At 40.2% G+C, this 24349-nt stretch overlaps 2 protein-coding genes across 2 annotated transcripts in view; both read left to right on the top strand.

Annotated features, from left to right (window-relative positions):
- Nucleotides 1-6157: 6157 nt before the first annotated feature.
- ZNF660 (zinc finger protein 660) lies at nucleotides 6158-17048 on the top strand. Its single transcript, XM_014791188.2, has 2 exons — nucleotides 6158-6247; nucleotides 11416-17048. The coding sequence occupies exon 2, from the start codon at nucleotides 11594-11596 to the stop codon at nucleotides 12587-12589; it is 996 nt and encodes a 331-aa protein (XP_014646674.1). The 5' UTR covers nucleotides 6158-6247; nucleotides 11416-11593; the 3' UTR covers nucleotides 12590-17048.
- The window catches only part of ZNF197 (zinc finger protein 197), a 57355-nt gene continuing 39205 nt past the window's right edge, over nucleotides 6200-24349 (top strand). The window contains exon 1 of the mRNA XM_014791147.2: nucleotides 6200-6247. The gene's annotated coding sequence lies outside the window, so the exon portion shown is untranslated. The remainder of the gene's footprint in view (nucleotides 6248-24349) is intronic.

The following is a 24349-nucleotide window of genomic DNA, read 5'->3' on the forward strand; positions in this document are numbered from 1 at the left end:
ACAGATGTTAGCCCAGGGCCAGTCTTCCTCAGCAAAAAGAGGAGGATTGGCATGGATGTTAGCTCAGGGCTGATCTTCCTCACACACACACACAAAAAGACACCAATCTTCCTGTATTAGGACCCACCCTAATGACCTCATTTAAACTTTATTACCTCTTTAAAGGCTTTATCTCTAAATATAGTCACGTGTGGGGTCCTGGGGGTTAGGACTTCAACATGTGAATTTGCAGGAGACACAATTTAGCCCATAATAACAAGTTTTTAAAAAATATATCAGTTTAACTCAAGGGCAAGTCTGGATTGACCTGCCAAGGTGGGGAGTTGGCCTTATTCTTAGGTGAACACGTTTTCCTCTGGGTTGAACACAGTGGCCACTGCCTCCTCAGTTGTGTTCCAAATAGCTTCTCAATATGTATTTTATTTCCAATTGAAACCTGTACTTTTTAGCACTACGGCAGACACATGCACAGTTCTCTGGTGTGAGTTCCTCAATTTTTGCTGTTTTTAACTTAACTTTTATTGAAGTGTAATTCACATACCATACAATTCATCCTCATGGACAGTTCAATGGTTTTGGTATATTCACATATATGTGCAACCATCACTACAGTCAATTTTAGAACATTTTCATCACCTCAAAAAGAGATCCTCAACCCTTTGTCTCTCCCCTTGGTCCCATCCCCATCCCTAATGTTTTGTTTTTACTTTGTATTATGGAGAATTTTTAATATACACACAAATTACAGAAAAAAGGAAAAATAAAAATTAAGGGTGGCATGGAATGCAATAAATTCTAACACTGCCTGTTAAGCAAAGATTTAACTTGGATCTAATCAAGCCTCTATTCCTACCTTCCAATTTACAGGAAATATAGGGGGATATGATGAGGAAACAATAAGACATATTCACTGATTTGTGTTTTATATAATGTGAGAAATTGTATAAGACAATTGACATTGACTCTTCAAAAAGTCAGTGAAATGAAAAAAGTTGCTCAACTGTTCTAGATTAAGAGACTCTTCAGAGACACAACAACCAATTGCAGTGAGTGAACTTTGATTTAAAAAAAAAAAGCTGTAGAAGATATATGGGGAACAATAGAGACAGTAGAATATGGAATGGATATAATATTTAATAATAGGTCCATTTGATGATAATATAGAATTATTTTTAAATTTCTTAAGTGTGAGAGTTGTATTTTGGTTATGTAGAAAAATGTCCTTATTCTCAGGAGATGCATGCTGCAATATTTAGGGTTGAAGAGTATTTTCAAATGGCTCAACAACAACAACAAGTGAAATTTGTATGTGTGTGAGGAGAGAAAAAGCTAATGGGGCAAAATGTTAGCAATTGTTAATCTATCTAGAGGGTATATGTATGTTCGAAAGTTTCCAAATAAAGTTTGAAGAAGCTGAAAGGGGATTATGGATGGCTCCTTATAACTCAACACCCTTTGGAAGAAATGCAATCTGTAGTTTGAGGCAGTGTGGCAGTAGATAAAAGAACATAGGATCTGTAGTCAGAAGACCCAGTCCAGGTCTCAAATTGTCCGCTACTAGCTGTACCATAAGCAAATCATTTCACAGATCCAGGCTTTAGTTTCCTTATCTAGAAAATATGGATTATATTATGTCATAAAATTACTCTGAGGCTTAAATTAGTTAATGCTAATTAAAGCCCTTTATAACTTGTAAAACAATATATATTGCAGTAATAAGTCCCATTCACTTTTATACTTTTGAAGTATCTTTTAATCCTTTCTTATAGCCTTAGAAACACATCCTTAAATAGACTTTGAATTCCCAAAGGGAAGCATCGTGATATTACCATTTTGACCGATAAAGTAAGACCTAACTAACCAGATATTGATTTCGTTTACCTAAATATAAGTTGGAATTTCTTTGGCTGGCAGATGTCATGATAAAGATTGAAACTGCTGAATATTTAGGCAATTGTGAACCCCCAACATACCTGATTCTGAACAGTGACATCATTCTGGACTGAATGAGTAGATTTTTATTGGAAAAAAATATGCTTGTGGATAAAGGCAATGAGTTGAATGGGGGTGCCTGAAATTAGTATTTTTAACATGTGTCTAAGTTATGCTCTCTAAAATTTGAGAACGACTGGGGCTAGAATATTAATGAGTTATCATTACCCCTTGGGACCAGATGTGGAGTTAGAAGCTTCAATTAGAATTGTGACTCCTCTCCCAAATAAAAGAATGGTGAAAAGCAAGCCCAAGTTGATTATAACTGTCCTAACGTACGTGAATATTCTTCTTAAGTGTCTCCTGATGTAGTGGCAATAGTGTTGTGCTCCTGAGTTCTACTTCCAGTGTCAGCTGGGAGTGTGAACTTGTGTAGGTCTTAACATTTCTCTGAATCTGGCAGAGTTGTTGTACCACCTACATGAGCTGATGGGTAAGAAAGCTCCTGGTATACTTTAAGTATTCAATGCATATTTTTTGATTGATGAGCTTCAAAACTTAATCCTCAGGCAACTTCTTTATCTACAATAATTCTCTAGACTATCCCATCCTGCCCTATACAGTGACACCTCCTAAATTTACATCTCTAGGTGTGATTTCTTCACCGATCTGACTCCTATTCCAACTCCCTGTTTGACATTTCCTTTCAGATGTCTAATTGGCATCTTTAACTTAACACATCCAAAACAAAACTATTGATCCCTCTCCCCTAAACCTATTCCTTTCTCAGTCTATTCTATTTCCAAAAGGCAATCTTATTCTGGTTGCTCAGATCAATAAGCATGGAGTCATCCTTAACCAACATCCAATTCATTAACAAATCATGCTGGCCATGCCTTCAAAATATATGCAGAACCATTTCTCATCACCTCCATCACCTCTAAGCTAGTCCAAGCCACCATCATTTCTCATCTGGAATACTGCAGTAGCCTCTTAATCTCTCTACTTCTACTCTTGCCCACCTCAGACTGTTCTCAGCAGAGCAGCCAGAGCAGATTTTTAAAATGTTATGTCGTGGAGTGGAACTTTCATGCAAGGTTTATGTCAGAATCACTAAGGACTGAAAGCAAGAAATTAGAATTTATGGGAACAGCTTTCTTGGCTCCTTTCACATATGATAGCTAATAAATCTTTGAACATGTGGCAGGAAAAAAGAAAAGATCATGTCACTCCTTAGTCCCTCCAGTGTTATTGGGGACACATCCAAAGCCCTGTGGCCAGAAACGTGGCCCCCGCATTTAAGGCTTTTGCTTCCTGATGTTCCATCAGGAACAGTCTTCTCCCAGATACCCACATGCCTCAATTGCTCACTTCCTGTCTCTGCCTTCCCTGACTGTCATCTGTAAGTCACACCTCTCTCTCTGTCTCCTCTTACTCACTACTACGTTCTACGTATTTATTTATCATTGTCTCTCCTGACTTGAAGGCAAGCTTCATGGGGCACCGAGTTCATTTTCTTCACTACTGTATCCGCTGAGCCTAGAACAGTGATGTAGGCACTTGATAGGTATGTTTATACGCTGCCGATAAATGGTAGCTGATCCTAGCTTTGAGGCTGAAAGGCGCGGGATCTGTGGGAGGAAAGATGACGTTTCCGATGGGCAGCCAGAGCTGGAGGGTGTGACTTCAGGGAGCTTCAGTTCCAGGAAGGCAGCCTGGCTGCGCAGTTGATTGGTTCCTCTTCCCGCCCTAACCAAGTCCCTTCCCCAGGCACCACCCCTTCTAGGGCCTTCCTCATATTGGCTGAACTCTCCAAGCCCTTTCGTCCCTCCAGCCAATGGTAGGGCAGAAACTGGGCGGGAGGCGGGGCCGGAGCGCCCTCGGAGCCGGCTGGCTTTCTAGGGGGCTGGAGGATTCCGGCCTCGGGGGCACAGAGATGCAGAAACCTCCCGGAGGCTAGAAGGGCCGGAGGGTTAGGATGGGAGTTAGTGAGGAGTCGGTGACGTAGTTCCTTCTCTGCTTTGTTCCAAGATGTGGGTCGGGCGCTTTCGGTGAGGGGTATGTGGCAGCCGGGCATGGGGGTTCGGCCGGGTTCTGGGAGTGGGTTGGGGCCACAGGCCGGGAGCCAGGCCTCCTCTGCGGCTGCCCGCTGCGGAGACGGGGGCGCGGCAGCTCATGGGTCGTTGCAGGCTTCCCCCTCCCCTCTTTCGGCGCTGCCCCTTTGTCTTGGGTCTCGTCCGCCACTCGGTGTAGCTGCTCGCCACGACCGGGCTGGTAGTGCTGACAGAACTGTGTCATCCCCGCCCCTAGCCAGGGGGCTGCCCTGGTAATAGCGGTCGAAGTCTGGCCCAGGCTCTCAAAGGACTCCACAACCCCTGAGTATTTGACTCAGGTCACCACTCCAAACCCAGCTGTGTTCCAAGTGAGGAAACGGACCCAGAGAGGAGGGCAGAGTCCTGCCCAAGGTTACTCATTCATTCATTCAACGAATACTTATTGAGCACCTACCTAGTAGTGTGTCAGGTCCTGGGATTACAGTTGTGTACAAGGCGAAGCTATATTCTGGTAGGGAAGAAATGGAACAAGCTTGAAGGGTTAGAAGCAGACTCCAGGAATCTGGAGGGGGAAACACAAAACAGATTTTGAGGCCTAGTAATCCTAAGAGATGAGTAATCATAAAAAAAAATTCTCCTTCTAGCATCCCTTTAAAGCCTTATTTCTTCCTGTCTTTCTAAGGACACTTGACTCAGCAAAGTTCCCCTCTCATTCCCCTTCTGCAAACTTTCACTGGAAAGCTGGATTGCAGTTGGAATGTATTTTGCAGTTAAGGAGAATATGGAGACTTAGATATCAACATAACAGGTAAAAGGAGCAACTGTGGTGTAATGGAATGAGGATTTCCTTCAGACACAGAAGGCTTGTCTCTCACTAGCCATACGACCTTTAGCATGTTGTTCAATCTCTGGGAGCTTCATTTTCCCATCTTTAAAATGGGAACGATCATCCCTACTGCTCACAGTTTTATAGGAAGGGAAGTTACCCAGGGATGGGACAGTGCCCTGACTGTCCACTTGGAGTTGAGCTTTCAGAGAAGTCACTCATTTCTATCTGTTTACAGTGATTCAAGACCCCATTAGGAACTTTCTCACCAAACCCAAGGAAGAGATCAAGCAAAATCTGTGCTGGGCAGATCCATTGAAGTGAGGCTGTCTGTGCTGGGCAGGTGAGACCTATACTGTGAAGTTAGTCTGGGGACAGGAATCCTGTCTGATAGAGATTATAGGGACCAGGGCTGAAAGGGAGCATTTCTGGATAGCTATTCATGCAGGAGCAGAGAAGCAGAGAAGTGGGAGGGGGGCCTCTCGACCTTGATGAGTAGTTTTGGGATGGGAGGAAGGGTGATGTAGTAGAACTGAAATTTGGGTGTCAGGAGACTTGGACTTGAGTCCCAGTTCTCCTCTAAGTTCAAGTTTCCCCATCTCTACATTTTGATATAAGACTGGGAGGTCTGGGAGATTCCTCCTTCCAGCTCTGACAGTCTGAGAACCTCTAAGTAGTTGGACTAGGTCAGTCACTTAGGGAATTTTGGCCCTTGGATGGCATTGTTGAGACAGAATTGCCAAGAATGCAGATATACTGTCATGGTGTTTAGACAGTATGATGCACAAAAGGGATGGACAGATGGAGGAGGGATGGTGGTGGTCATGTGTGGAGGATGCACTTCTTACCATCGCTACACCCAGAATAGAATTAGATAGAATCCTGAACTTGTTTCACATTTCAAATCAAACAGCATTTACTGAGCCCTCTTTGTGCCAGGCACTCTGTGGGATCCATACAGGAATATCATGGTCCCTAATATAGCATGGCCGCATGCTCTCTGGGGCTTACAGCTTAATGTGTACGAATGTGTACATGTGAGGAGGAGTGACACAGGCATACACACAAGTAGTTCTAGTATAAGTCAACTCTAGTTTATAGTACGGATTTGCTTTTTTGAATTACAGAAATTTTTGTATGGTCAAATCTATCAGCTTTTCTGTGTGTTGTCAGCCTTTGTTTTATGCTTAAGGCTTAGGCATTTCTCTCCCTGAGATCAAGTAGTCCCCTGATATTTTCTTCTTTTTCTTTTTTTTTTTTCCTTTCAGTTTTTACATTTCACTCATCTGTCTCCCTGGAATTTATTTTCAAGTATTGCCTCTTATTCCTCACTCTCTTGCAGCTAATCAATAACCAAGGACCATGTGACCACTGCTCAGAAGGACCTGAACAGGCAAGTGCTGCTGGCGAATTAAAGGAATACAACCTACCCCAGGTAAAACCTCTTTCTCTCTGAGAATAGGACTCAGCCCTTTGTGAGTTCCTCACAGCCTGAAATGAGTGGTAGTCCTGAGAGCAGAACACTCACCCATCAGTCTCAGGGATTTGTGGGTCAGAGATCTGTGGGGCCTCATTGGTTCTTATCCATCTGCCAATTGTCTGAGATTGTGCTTTTGTGCATAGTTGCCTGGATACCCCTAGTGTCCTGCTGGCCCTATGGCCTCATCTGTCCCTTTTCCTACTTCTCCAGCCAAGACTCCACCTCCCTAGTGCCTGGGAATTCTTCCAGGATTTCTGAGGGAATTTCCCATCCAGTCAGAGGGCGAATATTTAGGTTTCCTTTTGATCAGACTCTCCTCAAACTGGTCCTCCCTGATCTCTTTACAAGTCTTGCTTCCTCCTCAGGTCCCCCAGAACCACCCTAGGCTTCCTTATAGCACATCCTTGTGTATTTCTCTTTCTCCCTACCTGCCCTTTTATCCAAAATCTATCTCAGCAAGCTTATACATTTTCATGACTTCCTCTGTCCCCTCTGTCTTATTCTCAAATTTGCATTCCTGACATGTTTTTCTTCCTCTTGTCTAAAGTGTTTTCCTACATCTCTGTCTTTCTTAGTGATGCTACCATTCTTGATATTCAGACCTGGATCTGATGACCTCGAATTCTTTCCTTCAGTCATCGTCTCTATCCAATCTGATATATGTGCATGCTTTCCTGGAAATTGCTGGACTTCATTGTTCTCTATCCTGTCATTATTCTGGACTAAGGTCTCACTGTGTCATTCGTTCAACAGACATTTATTGGGCACCTAGGAGGTGGCAGACCCTCTAATGATCACCCGTACTGCATTCCTGAAGTTGTTTCCCAACTCATTTCTCTTCCTCCTTTCTTTTTTTCACCTCTAATCCATCTGGGCTAATCTTCCTAAAGCATTCTTTTCCTGGTAGGATGATACAAAATTTATTGTCCAAACTGGGATACTTTTGTGAGTTAAGGAGGCTATTAATGATGTTGCAATAGCAGGTATAAACCAGCACTATTCTGGGAAAACTAGGATACATGATCACTCTACTCCCAGGTGGCATCTCTTGGATTCTTTCTTTTTATTTCCCTCAATATACTCCTCATGGGATACCCCAGCTGCCTCTCTCCTCTGTTTTCCACTTCGTGAAGCTGAGAGAAACAGTTATGTGTTGAGGGGTGGAGGGAAGTATGGAGACTAGGGGAAATGAATGGTAATGCTTGAAAACTGTATTCTTGATAAGTGAGAATGAGAAGGAAGGTAACAAGAGACGAGAATAGCAAGGTAGAAAAAAGAGTATAGAGTGGGGAAAGAAAATTAAGGGTAGAGTTCACTCTTCTGTTTAGAACTTGTTTCTCATTGACCATCAAATTATATCCATATTTTTTGCCCCATAATTTCAGTTTTCCAGCTAGTATCACTTCAGGCAACTTGATTCTTTCATTCCTTCATTTGTTCGTTCAACAAAAAAATTTTTTGAGTGCTTGTTATGTACCTGGAACTTTGCTAGGAGTTAGGAATACAATGGTGAACAAAATGGACAAAACCTCTGCCCTCGTGAAGCTGCATGATGGGGTAATCTCCCACTTATTTCTGAGTCCACCGGCCCTGTGCAAACTTCCTTTTGAGAAAACAATTCCTGCTTATCCTCTGGGGCTCAGCCAAAGTTTTGCCGTTTTAAAGCACCTTGCCCCAAGCATTCCAAGCCCCAGTAATTGTTCGCTCCCCTAGCCCCCTTCATCTCCTGATTGCATACTTTGTAAATTTATAATTTGCTCTCATTGTTTTGCCATTTACTCCATTGTAAGCTCCTTAAAGGTAGGTATGATATTTCATGCTTGTATTAGTCTGCTCAGGCTAACAAAATATGATAGCCTGGGTGGCTTAAACAACAGACATTTTTCTCACAGTTCTGGAGACTGCAAGTCCAAAATCAAGGTGACCAGCTGATTTGGTTTCTGGTGGGGACTCTCTTCCTGGCTTGTAAATGGCTACCTTCTTAATGCAAGCTCTCTCCTATGTCTTCTTATGAGGACACATTAATCCTATCGGATCAAGGCGCCACCCTTATGACCTCATTTAACCTTAATTACCTCTTTTGAGGTCACATTTCCAAATACAGTCACATTGAGAGTTAGGGCTTCGATATATGAATTTGGGGGTGACACATTCAGTGTATAACAATGCTTTTTTTTTTGCATTCAATAATGATATTTATTGCTTTGTGACAGAGCTGTGTAAATACATGGCTATTAACATTTTCCCTGGACACCTCTTTGTGAAAGGCCGTGAGACTGTGATCTTTTCCATACCAGCCTTTAAGGATAGAATAGTTGCTGCACTAGCTAATTGGGGAGCTTCAGATCAGCCATGCCTAGAAACAAGACATCCAGTGACTGGCTTCAAGGCTTTGTCTTGTTCTGAATCTCTAAAATTCTTTGTTCCAGTAATTATGTGAATCTGTTCCTCTAAAATCATTTCCCAACTTTTCATAAGTAATACTGTAAAAAGAAGAATTAAAAATTTATACAAGTTAGCAGAAGACAATTTGCCAGCACAGTGAGAGGCTTTCATAACAGTAAATATATAAACTTATCCACCTGTGCATTCATTCATTTATTCATACCACAATAATAATTTTCTACTTTTTTGTAGCAATGCTTTTTAAAATTTTCCCTGTGTTACACCCAGAACAGAAATGTGTATAGGGAGAGTGCTCAGTAATTACTAGTTTAAGAATGTATGAAGAAAAAAGAAAGTGTCAGAGAAGATGAAAAATGGAAAAGAAACTCAGAAAGAACCATCAACTTTCTCAGAGAGAACTCTGGAGGTGGCTTCACTTGCTATCCCACTTTGCTCTGCAGTCCCTTGGGTTCTCACTGAGTTTCCTCCACCTGCTTCCTCTTATTTGATTAGGAGAGGTAGCAGGAGCGAGATGGGAATGTGCTCAGGATCCTGGCAAGAATCCACCCTCCCCCACCATTTTCTCTGCCTACCCTTCATATCTTGGGTGTGAGTCTGTGTATATGTGCCTGTGTTTGGCATCAGTGGCACCTGCACTTCTGAGATGTGAACTCCAACCTTCACAGTTCTCTTCTCTTCTTGCTGGTCTTGAGCACTCACCATTGGATGTGTCCTCCTTCAGAGAGTGTGACTCAATTTATCAAGAAGCTATGAGACAATGGAAACTGGTCAGACGTTTTTGAAAAGCAGTAGATAGTACTGCAAACAATTTCATTCCTTCTGACCCAATAAATCACTTGTGGTACTTTTATACTAGGAATATATTTCAATAGGAAGAGAATTTTATCTGTATAAAATGATCATGATAGCATTATTGATAGTGGTTAAACCTCAGGGCACAACAGAAATGTCTAACACTAGCACTAATTGTAGATAAGTTATAATGAATTCAGTTGGTGGTGTAGTCATAAAATGATCATATGAAGATTAAATAGCAATGTAGGGAAATACTTATAAAAATTAAGTGGGGCCAGCCCCGTGGCTTAGCAGTTAAGTGCGCGTGCTCCGCTACTGGCGGCCCGGGTTCGGATCCCGGGTGCGCACCGACGCACTGCTTCTCCGGCCATGCTGAGGCAGCGTCCCACATACAGCAACTAGAAGGATGTGCAACTATGACATAGAACTATCTACTGGGGCTTTGGGGGAAAAAAGGAGGAGGATTGGCAATAGATGTTAGCACAGAACCGGTCTTCCTCAGCAAAAAGAGGAGGATTAGCATGGATGTTAGCTCAGGGCTGATCTTCCTCACAAAAAAAAAAAAAAATTAAGTGGAAGAAGGGGCCAGCCCCATGGCCAAGTGGTTAAAGTTCTACACACTCCACTGCGGTGGCCCAGGTTCGCAGGTTCAGATCCTAGGCATGGACCTACTCCGCTCATCAGCCATGCTGTGGAGGTATCCCACATACAAAATAGAGGAAGATTGGCACAAATGTTAGCTCAGGGCAAATCTTCCTCACCAAAAAAAAAAATTAAGTCAAAGAAGTAGGATGCAAAATTTTATGTACTGTATATTTATAACTATATAACTATGAATATGGACAAGTCTGAAAAAGAACATAGTAAAAGGAAAATAAGTCACATGTTAGTATCATGAAGTCATCTCTCAGTTTTCTTTTATGACCCAACTCCCTCTAGATTCAAGGTCTCCTAGGGTTAACTATATGTCCTGAGTTTCTTGTCAAACCAGTTGGGAAATCTTGCTCATTCTTGACATTGTTTCATGTATCAGCCCTTCTTGGGGGCCTGTGCTGTCGTCTACTTTCACCCTTTTGCCGTCTTTAGATACTTTACCATTATGCCATGCAAGGTCCTATCAGAGTTTCCCCTGCCATGCTTTAACTAACCCTGTTCCCCAGTTCAGCCTCTCAGGTTCACCCAGTAGACTCGGTCTGTCAGAGTGACAGCTTGGTGAAAAGCAGACAGACTGAACTAGCATATACGACTGGATCCAGCTACAGACCAGCACCTACAGAGTAGGCTATGATGTGACTAGGCTCCAATATTGGAAGAATTGTGTTACCCCTATCAAGACAGAGTTTAAGAACAGGGATGTAGACAGGGGCCTAGTACCTGGACTGGAGCAAAAAACCGAAATCTCAGTCATATCCTAAGACTGAATCCCAGTTGCTATTCCATAAAACAATTCTTGAGCACCTATTTTGTACCAACCACTATATCACTGTTACTAGGGGACTAGGTCAGTGAACAGTAAAAGCCAAACTAATCTGAAGAGTAGTAATTTGAGCTACTGAACTAAGGATCTTTCAGTTCATTTTTTTCTAGGGACCAGATTAGGAGTTAGATGGCTCCACTTCTAGGAGTAGAGCATGAGACAGGAGAAAACCAGGGTGGATTTTATACTAGTCTTTGCTCATTTTGATGCTGGACCTATTGGGCTCCTGCCAGCCCTTGATTTTTCATAAGCCTTAAACTTGATCTCTATGTCTAACCTCATTTTTCTCATCTTTTTTGATCGGTTCCCCCTGCTTTGAACACTTTGAACACTTACTCTTCCCCGTGAGACCCTGTGGTCTACCACATATTGCTATCCTCAGATAATTCTCCTTCCTCTAATGTGTAGAACAGGTGACATGTACAATTTCTGTTTCTTCTGTCAGATGATGAAACTGGAACTGAGGAGGTATTGATTCCAAAGTATCATTCCTGCAAGATCAAAATCTCATACGTTTAAGAGAACTCCACAAAAATATTGCCAAGGAAGTCAAAATTTAGAAAGCTGCTCTGAAGGGAAAGAGACGACTCAAGAGGCCACTGGGATGCCCCAAGCAAGAGGAAATGAGGAGAAAGACGAGAAACTTCAAATATAAGACAGTTAAAGACAATAAAACACTCATAGAAGTGAGTGACCAAGAATCTGAAAAAGATGGTAGTCAGTGCTCTGACCCTCCAACAAACGAGAGAATTCAGGCTGAAAAGAGACAGTATGTATGTACTGAGTGTGGGAAAGCCTTTAGTCAGAGCGCAAACCTTACGGTACATGAGCGAATCCACACAGGGGAGAAACCCTATAAGTGTAAGGAGTGTGGAAAAGCCTTCAGTCATAGCTCCAACCTTGTTGTTCATCGGAGAATCCACACTGGACTGAAGCCCTACACATGCAGTGAATGTGGGAAATCTTTCAGTGGTAAGTCACACCTCATTCGGCACCAGGGAATTCACAGTGGGGAGAAAACTTATGAGTGTAAGGAGTGTGGGAAAGCCTTTAGTCGGAGTTCAGGTCTTATTTCACATCACAGAGTTCACACTGGGGAGAAGCCCTACACTTGTATCGAGTGTGGGAAAGCTTTTAGCCGTAGTTCAAACCTCACTCAACATCAGAGGATGCACAAAGGAAAAAAAGTTTACAGATGTAAGGAGTGTGGGAAAACATGTATTTCTAATACAAAGATTATGGACCATCAGAGAATTCACACAGGGGAGAAGCCTTATGAATGTGATGAGTGTGGAAAAGCTTTCATCTTAAGGAAGACCCTTAATGAACATCAGAGACTTCATCGTAGAGAGAAACCTTACAAATGTAACGAGTGTGGGAAAGCTTTTACTTCTAATCGAAACCTTATTGATCATCAGAGAGTTCACACTGGAGAGAAACCTTATAAATGTAATGAATGTGGAAAAACCTTCAGGCAGACTTCTCAAGTTATTTTACATTTGAGAACCCACACTAAGGAGAAGCCCTATAAATGTAGTGAGTGTGGGAAAGCCTATCGTTATAGCTCACAGCTTATTCAACACCAGAGAAAACATAATGAGGAGAAAGAAACCTCATAAATAATATGTATTGTTGGTAGTAGAACTAATTGCTCCTTTTTGGAAAAGCAATTTTTCAGTATCATCAACTTTAATTCTGTTTCTAAGAATCCGTACAGGGGAAGTAATCAGAAGCAGACAAAGATTAACAGAAGGGATATTCATGCCAGCATCATATATAACTGAAGGAAGAAAACTAGATTTTCAGCAGTGCAGGGTTTTAATGAATGATGGTCTATCCGTATGATGGTTTTGCAGCCATTGTAAACATTTTTAAAGCATATTTAATGCCATGAGGGAAATGATTTGGATAAAATGGAAGATAAATGAAAGAGAAAACAATGAAGTATGATCCAAATTTTTGAAAACATTTATGCATTGGAAAAAAATGGGAATGAAATGATACCAAACCAAAATATTAACAGTGATTATCCCTGGGTGATAGGATTATAGGTGATTTCTATTTTCTTCTTTATACTTTTCTATGCTTTTTAGATTTTCTACAATGAGAATATACTACTTTTATATTCAGGAAAAATTACAGTATTTTTAAAATGCAGTGAGTACATGCTTGTTTTCCCTCAACAGTGTTATGAAAAGCACATAGAACACAGGCTCGCAAATCCTAGGATTGCACCCTAATACTGGCACTTAGTAGCAGTGGAACCATGAGCAAGTCACTTCCTTTTAGAGCCTTGTTTCCTGTTTATTAAATCATAAATACCAGTCGTTGGTCTTTTGGAGTTTTAAGATAAGCTGACTTTACAGTCGTCCACACAATGTATAATCCATTTACTTAATCACTGTTAGTTTAAAAGAACACAGCAAAAATTTACTACATCCTTGTCTCCCAGAGTTGTAGAAGGATCTGCAGATAGTAGAGAACCACCTAGGCTCCATCTTTTCAATGTATGTCTACAAAAAAAGAAAAAAATCTCCCCTTATGAAATTGAAACAATTGTAGGTTTGTAACCTTTAAAAAGATACAGTCAGCATAACTTAAAACTAGGGGAAGACTCTGCCTTCACATGTTATGTAGAGTTTACTAACTAAGAGGTACAGACTTTGGGGTCAGAGACATGTGTGTTCTAATCCCAGATCTGCCATGCACTAGCTTGCCAATTTTGAAGTCACTTAACTGCTCTGAGCCTCAGACTTATCTGTAGAAAGAGAATAACTACCTACCTCACAGGGTTGTTGTAAGGATTAAGTGAGATAAGGCATGGATAAGCACACGGTAAATCATAATAGCTTAAGTATAGGACATTGGAGCAGTGTTTCAAAACACTTAGTGAGAGTGATTCAGGGAAAGTTTTACCTAAGGTGGCATTTAGGGTATTTTCAGGTGTAATGAACACAATAGCAAGTACTAGTGGCTTAAACCTTAATAAGAACATTCATGTTTACTTAAGAGGAAGTCTAGAGGTAAGCAGTTTGAAATTCCTTTGGCAGCTTAGCACTTCATCAAACTTCCACCTTAACTCCATAATTTTCAGCATATTGGCTTTCATTTTTTGCAACTTCGTGGCTGCAAGATGGTGGCCACAGCTGCAAGCTTCACACAACTCCTTCAGAGTTGGGAAGTGAGGAAAGGAGCTGAGGCTTTCTCATCTGGTTCCTTTCTCCTTTTATCATTGAGAAAAACCTTCCCATTGAGAGGAAGGGAGGAATGCTGAGCAGTCAATTCTACAAGTGCTCACTAGCTTCCTCTGCCTTTCTTTATGTCCAGCCGTCTGAGAAGGCCTTAACCCATTTTGAACCAATATTTCAAACTTTTAAGTCCTTAGCTTAAGGTCCATCTGGGAATACTTAGAATCTCCCCATTCTTAACTCAGCCATTCTTTCTTTTTATACAGTGAATCCCTAAGCTTAATGCCATTTGTCTTATGCACATAGTGCTTTATTGTTTCTGGAATTATTGAGGATATATTATCCCACTCAGTCCTCATAGTATTCGTACAAGAAAATTGACTCTCAGTGAGGTTAGGTGACTGGCTAGTAAGTGGTTGGCGCTAGGATTGAACTCAGATCTGACTTCCCAAGTCCTTGCTTTCTTTATTATACCAAAGTGCCTCTGCCCACCATGGTGATTCTGTATGTGAGTGGGAGACCAGTTAAGATTCTCCTGGGTAGCCACTTCTATGAAAGGTGGTTGTATCTGGATAATTATTTGATCATGGTTTCATAAGGAAGATGCTATCGGTCTTCTTTGAGTTAGATTTATAGCCTATCTCTGCACCTTGTAATTTAGTTTTAAAGATTATATAGTTCTGCCTTATATATTTCTGTTACTACTGGAAAGAAAGAAGTGGAAGGTGTGAAGGGTGTGTTTTTGTGTGAAAAGGGATTGTTTGGTTTTGTCCTATTTTGATAGGATAGTGGCTTACATATAATTTTCTGGTATAATAGTCCCTCTTTGCATAGTTATTCAAAGCAAGGTTTGGAGGCTCTGAACAGATTCAGGGGATAGGACTGTTGTATCATTGGGCACTCTTGGGGAGGCACTTCCCCAGGAGTCTAGGTGGACATGAGGGTAGGGTAACCCACATGTGGCAGTGACTAAACAGAACTGCAGCAGTAAGGGCACTTCCATCATTTTTCCCTTGTCATGTGTCCTTTTAAAATTTTAGAAAGGGTTTGTAATTAGTATTCCATGCCTTCTGTCATGCCAGCCATCCTCACCTGCTGATTACCTATGTGGAAACTACCCATGATTGTCTACTGGCCCTGCCAAAACTGCTGTACGAAAACAGGCAATTAGGGGCCGGCCCCGTGGCATAGTGGTTAAGTGCGCACGCCCCACTGCTGGCGGCCCAGGTTGGGATCCCGGGCGCGTACCGATGCACCGCTTGTCAGGCCATGCTGTGGTGGCGTCCCATATAAAAGTAGAGGAAGATGGGCATGGATGTTAGCCCAGGGCCAGTCTTCCTCAGCAAAAAGAGGAGGATTGGCATGGATGTTAGCTCAGAGCTGACCTTCCTCACAAAAAGGAAAAAAAAGAAAACAGGCAATTAGGCAACTAAACTTTTGGTGGTGAACACGATGCAGTCTATACAGAAGTTGAAATATAATGATGTACACCTGAAATTTATGTAATGTTATAAACCAATGTGACCTCAATAAAAAAAAAAAAGTAAACAGGCAGATAGCTTCGTGTGTGCCTGTCAGGGATTATTTTTTTGAGCATTTATTATTGCTGAGCAGAGTTATTGATGCTTCCTTTATTGCTGAGGAAGTATTCTCTGATCAAAACATTTCCCATCCCTCTGTTGTGGTGTCTGAAATCGTTTCTTCAAATAGACTTTCTTAGATGACTTTGTGCTCTTCAAGAGTAAATACCTTCTAGGAAGGATACCATGTCATCTCACACCCAGAGATCTGAATACAGATCTTTGCATTACTTGCCCCAGGCAAGTGAAGATACTAGATCCTTGAGGAGGTCCTCACCCATCTTCTAGGCTGATACCTGTCTTTTGCTGCAAGAGTAAATGTTGACAATTGGTCCCTGTACCCTTTCAGATAAATACTCTGCAGTGTAATTTGAACTGATCACCCACCTTCCTCTAGGAGTTTTTCAAGACCACCAGCTGTTTACTTCAGTCAGAGTTTAATTACGTAGTTCTTACCATCCTTTCAAGCCCTTTCATGATACACTCTGGAAGTCAGGGTCTGTCTCTTTGAATGTGTTGTTTTCAACTTCCTGTTCTAATGGAAACCTTGTTGTTTCCTAATAGTGTGCTTCCACTGCAGACCCTCAATTGCTAGTTTTTGTCTCCCTCAACCCTTTTACCTCTCTGTACTGCCATTTCTTCTCTATTCTCCATCAAAGACCCAGCTCATTTGAAATGTGTATCCGTAGACTGCTGTGTATTACCCATACCTGTTGTCATCTACTGGCTTTCTGTGCATTCACATTTATTCAGTTATATTTTTAGTACCCTGAATATTCCTGAGGAATATGAAGAGGCAATGTTTTTAGCCACAGACATCCTGGTTGTGTAGAATTGCTCTTGTGTGGAATGGAAATATATATATGTCTCTTTTTAATTGAGAGGAAAAGTGTGAAATAAATTCTCATTTTATATAGTCTTGATTAAAGGGAAATACGAAAGACAAAGAATCCTGCATAGAGAGGAAAGTGTCTCCCTAGACTTAGAGGTATTTTTCATTAATGGTGTGTACTGTGTTAGGTCTTATGTGGAACTGAGAAGAAAATTGAAACCAAAAAGAGCTATAAATAGCTGAGTAATTCTGTTGCATATAAATCCCATAAGACTAAATTTCATTTCAGCTCTGTGTCCTCAGTGACAGACTTCCTGTTTTGATTTTTTTCCATTCAATATAAATAAAATAGTATGCTTGGATTGTTTTTAGAAACTAGACGGTCTTTAATCACCTCTGATGTTATAAAACTAGAGTCATAAAACTGTTTTTGCAGGAAATAGTTATAATTCCTCCAATAAATATCTGTTGTTCTTTACTTGTTATAAATATCACTGAGTTTTTTTTTCCTTTTGCTTCCTTGCTTTGTTGAGACTGGGAAGAAAATGGTTCAATATGCTTTACTTTAAGCACTGTTTTTGGAATGAAGAAGTGATTCTGACTTGTTTCTGATTCAAGCACATCATGAAGCTTGTTATTTTCATACTCATAGTACATAAATGAGAGCTCTCTAGCCATTAGAAAGTGTCCTTCTGTTATTTCTTTAGAGGACTTGTACAGTCAGTTATTGTCTCACTCCTTCTCTCTGGCCTTATCTGTGTTTCAAACCTGTACTATTATGTAGATCTCAGTTGGCTGTATAAAACCAGCCATGTTCCCTGAAGTTCATTTCTACTCCAGAAGGTAGGTTTGTGAGGGGTGAAAAAGGAGATGGCAGACTCCTTTCTGGGCAGCATAGATAAGGACCTGTCTAGTGCTCATTCCTCCCACTGACCATTTCAAATCCCCACGGCACAATTTGTGTGGACTGTAGACATGCAAAAGCTGTAACCAGTCTCTGAAACTAAGGCCAGTGGACTGCAAATCTGGGAATCTCAAGAGGTAATTTCATACATACAGATAATTTTCCCAGGCCCACCAAATCAGCATATCTGGAACAGGGCCTAGGAATCTATATAAAACAAAACTTTCACAGTGGCGATTGAAGAAAATTTTCTCTTAGGAGTCTTGGCTCTTTACATGACTACTTTTATAATGATTGTTCATTTTCACTCAGAAGAACCTATAAATCACAAAATTATTGAGATATATACCAAAGTTTGTATAATCATGACAAATTAGCAACCACTTTACTGAGTCTGAAAGAAAATGTCACATTTGCAGTGTTGGTTTAACCACAGAATTGAGCAGAGATTCATGTTTTTAAAAGGCAAGCTAGATAATCATAAAGCCCTTTCGCTACAAAACAACCTAGAAATGCTGGATAAAACTTTAACATCCTTTCAAAGGGCTTTCAAGAAAGTGAAATAAATCCTCTAAGCCTAAAATGAAGAAGTGGAAGCCAGAAAGGTAAGTGGGTGATGATGCCTTGGGTACCGTGAGGCAATTTGGCGACCTTGGTCACCAAGGGACTTAGATTTTATCAGCCACAGGGCAGAATTTGAGTCCTTGGGCTTGCAAAAGATGGAGAATTGGAACTGAGGTCTCCACAGTGAAAGTATGCATTTGAAAAAAGTCAGCTAAGAGCAGAGGAAGACATCAAGGAAGCTTGAGGGACTTGTTCTGGGATTTAAGGTCTCCTAATAATTTGCAGTCATGAGTCAATCCTTGTGGTAATTTAGGGTTCAAACTTTGTAAACACCAAACCAAGAAAATAATATAAAATTAGGTATGCACATTTCCAATTACAGATGGAACAGTTATTTAAAAATAAACAAATTTTTAAAAATTGAGTTATCTTAATTGTTTTGTGTGTTTTTTTGCTGAGTTGCTGAGGAAGATTTGCCATGAGCTAAGATCTGTGCCAATCTTCCTCTATTTTGTTTGTGGGTCGCCCCCACAGCATGGCCGCTGATGAGTGGTGTAGGTCTGCGCCGGGGAACTGAACCTGGGCCACCAAAGCAGAGCACGCTGAACTTAACCAGTAGGCCATGGGACCAGCCCCATCTAATTGTTTTAAGTTGAGCTTTTTGGGAAGTAAACTGAGAGAGAGGATAACATACAGCAAATTTATTGGAGAGTGTTATTGGGATTAACACCTGTAGAGAGAGGGAAGAAAACAGGATTAGCAGAGGGAGAAGTTAGCTGTGTTGCAGTCACGGAGTTACCTGTGTTGCCTTTGTTGGCTTCAGACTCAGACTGGGATGGCCTTTCAAAATTGTCCAAACTTGAAGTGAGAGGTCTGGGCCTTTATACCCCTTCATTGACCAATCATTGAATACAAGCTCCACCACACTACCCTGAAGTGGGAGGAAGCATGATCTTGGGTGAAGTAGACTCCTTCAACTGAAGATAGTGCCTGGAGAGGGTTGTGGAGAGGGTTGACAGTTGAGGGCTTTGAGCCTGCCTGTCTAGTGAGGTGGGGGAGAGGGAGACAATCCAGGGGAATCCAGACAGTGAAGAATAATGTCCTCTACACTGATCATAATGCAGTTAGGATACAATTCAAGTTAGCTAACACACACATTTGGAAATTGAACACACATTTCTAAATAATTCATGGGTTAAAGAAGAAAACAATAAAAATAAAGAGATACTTGAACATGAATAAAACTGAAAGAAGGACTCCCACTTCTGGCCATAATAGAGTTACAGGGACCAGAATCACACTCCTGCCTGAAACAAAAATCCCAGACAAAATATATGAAACAATGATTTTTAAGACATTGATATCAGCAACAAAAGACAATGATCCCTGAAAGATGGGAACTAAATAAGGTGAGCCCTATAAGTGCTCTAGTTTATTGCCTTGAGAGAGTTCACAGGCAGTGGTGTAGGGAAGGGGAACCAGATGGCGCCTGGTGAAACTCTTGAGTTGAAGAGAGAGAGCTGAGAATCCACAGAGACCAAGGCAGGTAGGGTTCACAAGATAGTACTCAGAGGGAGAGAACTACACAGAATTCTGAGGATCTGTGAATTGGTCCCCCTAGGATATCCAGCAGAGTACTGATTGACACATGTATATGAGGAAACTTATCTGAGGCCAGGGAAAGAACCATTCCAAAGGATTTGAGTAAACAGATCCAGGCAAAAAAACAAGGCCAGGAATAGTGTTTGTTCCCACAAGCCAGACAAAAATTACAATTCTTTTATGCATTGGGTAAAGTACTCAGAAGAGGCTTGCCTCAGTAGTGGAGAACAATAAGCCGTAGAGTAAATCCAAAGGAAACTACTCCAAGGTACATCATAATGAAATTGCTCAAAACCAGTCAAAAAGAGAAAATTATAAAAACAGCCAGAGGAAAAAAAGACACATTATGCACAGAGGAAGAAGATAAAGATTATATAGATTTCTCATTGGATTCAATGCAAGCATGAAGACAATGGAACGACATCTTTAAAGTACTGAAAGAAAAAACTGCCAACCTAGAATTCTAGACCAGTCAATATATCATTCAAAAACAAAGGCAAAACATATTTTCAGACATTAAAAACCTAAAAGAATTAATTACTAGCAGACCTGCACTACAAGAAATGTTAAAGTAAGTCCTTCAGTCAGAAGAAAAAAGATACCAGATGGAAATATGGATTTTTCCAACCTTGGTCTTATTGACATTTTGTACTGGATAATTCCTTGTTGTGTGGGGCTGTCTCATGCATTGTAGGACATTTAGCAGGATCCATGGCTTCTACCTACTAGATGCCAGTATCACTACCCCAGAGTTGTGACAAAAATGTCTTTAGGAGGCCAGAAATAAACCCAAGCAAATACAGTCAACTAATATTTGAAAAGGGAGCCAAGAATACTCAATGGAGAAAAGAGTCTCTTCAATAAATGGTGCTGAGATAATTGAATATTCACATGTAAAAGAATGACACTGGACCCATATCTTACACTACTCACAAATATTAACTCAAAATTGATTAAATGTAAGACCTGAAGTCATGAAACTCCTGGAAGAAAATATAGGAGCAAAGCTCCTTGACATGGGTCTTGGTAATGATTTTTTGGATTTGACACCGAAAGCACAGGCAACAAAATAAAAAATAAAGAAGTGGGACTACATCAAACCAAAAAGCTTCTGCACAGCAAAAGAAACCATCAACAAAGTGAAAAGACAACCTACAGAATGGGAGAAAATATTTGCGAACCATATAGCTGATAAGGAGTTAATATCCAAAATATATAAAGAACTCATACAACTCAGTAGCAAAAAAAACACAAATAACCCAATTAAAAAATGGGCAAAGGACCCAAATAGATATTTCTCCAAAGAAGATACATGAAAGGCCGACACCTACATAAAAAGATGCTCAACATCACTATTAGGGAAATGCAAATTAAAAGCACAATGAGAAAAACCTCACGCCTGTTAGAAAAACCTCATTTTAACAATGGCCATCATCAAAAAAGACAAGAGATAACAAATGCAGGCATGGATGTGGAGAAAAGGAAACTCTTGTGCACTGTAGGTAGTATTGTAAGTTGGTACAGCCACTATGGAAAACAGTATGGAGGATCCTTAAAAAATCAGCAATTCCACTTCTGGGAATACATCCAAAGGAAACAAAAACACTAACTCAAAAAGATATGTATACCCGATGTTCACAGCTGCATTATTTACAGTAGCCAAGACATGGAAACAACCTTAGTGTCCATTGATGGATGAGTGGATAAAGTTGCAGTGTGTATATATATATATATATGTATATATATGTATATATAGACACAATGGAGTATTACTCAGCCATAAAAAATGAGGAAATCCTACCATTTGCAACAACATAGATGGACCTTGAAGGCATTATGCTAAGTGAAATAAGTCAGAGTGAGAAAGACAAATACTGTATGATCTGACTTGTATGTGGAATCTAAAAAAAACGGGAAACTCATAGAAAAAGAGATCAGACTTGTGGTTACCAGAGGTGGAGAGTAGGGAGAAGAGGAATTGGAAGAAGACAGTCAAAAGGTACAAACTTCCAGTTATAAGATAAATATGTACTAGGGATGTAATGTACAACATGACTATAGCTAACACTGATGTATGATATATAGGAAAGTTGTTAAGAGAGTAAATCCTAAGAGTTCTCATCACAAGGAGAAAATTTTTTTCCTTTTTTCTTTTCTTCTTTCTTTTGTATCTATATGAGAAGATGGATGTTAGCTGAACCTATTGTGATAATCATTTCACAATATATGTAAATCAAACCATCATGCTGTACACCTTAAACTTATACAGTGATGTATGTCAATTATTTCTCATTAAAATTGGGGGGAAAATATCTCTAGATATTGCCCCCAGGGGAGAACCACTGATATGCAAGTTGAGAACCACTGCTATTTGAAAATGGCATATTATCACTTGAAGGTAGATGGATAAAGATACTATAATTCCCAAAGCAATCATTAAAAACAAAACAAAGAGTTATAATAAATCAAAAAAGGAAATAAAATTGCATAGAACTACACACAAATAAGTGCATGTAAAATTGGTGAAATCTGAATAAACTCTGTGGATTGTACCAATGTCAATTTCTTGGTTTTGATGACATACTATAATATGTAAGATGTGACCACTGGGGGAAACTGGTTGAAAGGTACACAGGAACTCACAGTAGTTTTTCTTTTTAACTTCCTGTTATTTCCCGAAAAAGTTTTAAAAAGAAAACAACAAAATAAGACTAAACTGCTTGCAATTTAAAACCATCCTATACATTTTATGCGTTATGTAATTATACATTTTAAAAAACCATTGAGGGGCCAGCCCTGTGGCGTAAGTGGTTAAGTGCGCACGCTCCACTGTGGCAGCCTGGGGTTCGCCAGTTCGGATCTTGGGCACGCACCAACGCACCGCTCGTCAGGCCATGCTGTGGCGGCGTCCCATATAAAGTGGAGGAAGATGGGCATGGATGTTAGCCCAGTGCCGGTCTTCCTCGGCAAAAAAGAGGAGGATTGCCAGATGTTAGCTCAGGGCCAATCTTCCTCACACACACACACAAAAAAACCATTTGACTGATAATGGGCAGTTTGCAGTATCTAAAGTGCTCGTAAAGATTATTCCAAATAAATCCAAAAGAAGTAAATGAAGTTAGTTTCTTCAAATGCTATCATTTGAGTGAATGAATTAATAAACTATGCTTTATACACAAACAAAACGGTCATTTCCTGATGAAAAGTCAATTCTTCAAGAGGACATAACAATTTTAAACATTTATAGACTTAAGAACAGTTTCAAAATACATAAAGCAAAAATTGATAGAACTGTAAGGAGAAATAGACAAATGCACATTTATAGTAGATTTCAATACATCTCTTTCAATAGGATAAGTGGAAAGAAAATAAACAAAGATAAGATTCAAGCAATACCACCAATCAACTTGACTTAATTGATACTTAAAAAACACTCCGCCCGGCAACAACAGAACATACCACAATGGAGTTATATTAGAATCAGTAACAAAGATCTCTGGAAATCCTCAAATATTTGAAAGAAAATAACACACTTTTAAACGAAATAAATACTTCAAAGATGAAATTTAAAAGCATATTAGAAAGTATTTTGAATTGACTCAGAAAATAAAAACATCAAAATTTATGGAATATTGTTAAAGCAATTTCAAAGAGGGAGATTATAGCACTAAATATTATTAGAAAAGAGGAAAGGTTAGGAAACTAGAATAAGAACAAATTAAAATCAAAGCAGAAGAAACCAAATAAGGTCAGAGTGGAAAACTATAAAACAGAAAACAGAGAAACAATAGAGAAAATTAATGAAACCAAAAGTGGTTCTTTTACAAAAATCAATAAAATTGATCAACCTCTAGCAAGACTGATCCAGATAAAAAGAAGAGAACACAAAAAGTACCAATATCAGGATTGAAAGAGATGACACCAATTAGATGAGATTCTATACCAATTAAAGGGATAATTATTGTGATGGTTAATTTTATATTGAACTTGGCTGGGCCAAGTGTTGCCCAGATAGCTGGTAAAACATTATTTCTGGGTGTATCTGTGGGGTTGTTTCCAAAAGAGATTAGTGTTTGAATCAGTAGGCTTTGGGAGTTAGAAAGGGCTCTAACAGTTTGGTTGACTGGCTGAAACATGGACCAAAAGATGGCCCATTGTGAATGAATTGGAAATGCCTGGGATCCCTTGGTTTAATGTAGAGGGAGGAATTCAAAGGCTTAGGGAGATTGGAATGTTACAGTGGATTTGTCATTTAAGACCTACTCGCTCACGCTGGGAGGGTCCAGAAGCCAAAAGTTTCACCCTTACTTTGAGAAATAAATTTGCAAGGGGAGCCCTAGCATTCATGAAGAGCTCCATGATCTCTCTTTTCTGGAGGCCGGACTTTACAATGGGAACTGCAGCCACTCAATTTGAAAACATAAATGAAATGGGAATAATTGTATCCCAGGGTGGCAAAGGCCAAGTGGTGATGCTCAACCACCAAAGGCAAGGTGGGTGTGGTCACTATAACGGATGGTAGAGTCAAAGCAGCAATCAGAATAGTCATTGGCTAGTTACCATGGTGCTCCTAAAAGAGATAGGAGACCTATTGTATTCTTACTTGATCTGTTTAGCAGAAAAGTTTTATGTCGAGTGAACAAAGTGTAACTTGAATCATAAAAACAGAGAGTCACAACTTCTCAATCAATTCCCAGAATTGAGCCAGT

The sequence above is a fragment of the Ceratotherium simum genome, chromosome 5 (genome assembly GCF_057802395.1).
Source record: "Ceratotherium simum simum isolate JZ-2026a chromosome 5, ASM5780239v1, whole genome shotgun sequence".
NCBI classification, from domain to species: domain Eukaryota; kingdom Metazoa; phylum Chordata; class Mammalia; order Perissodactyla; family Rhinocerotidae; genus Ceratotherium; species Ceratotherium simum.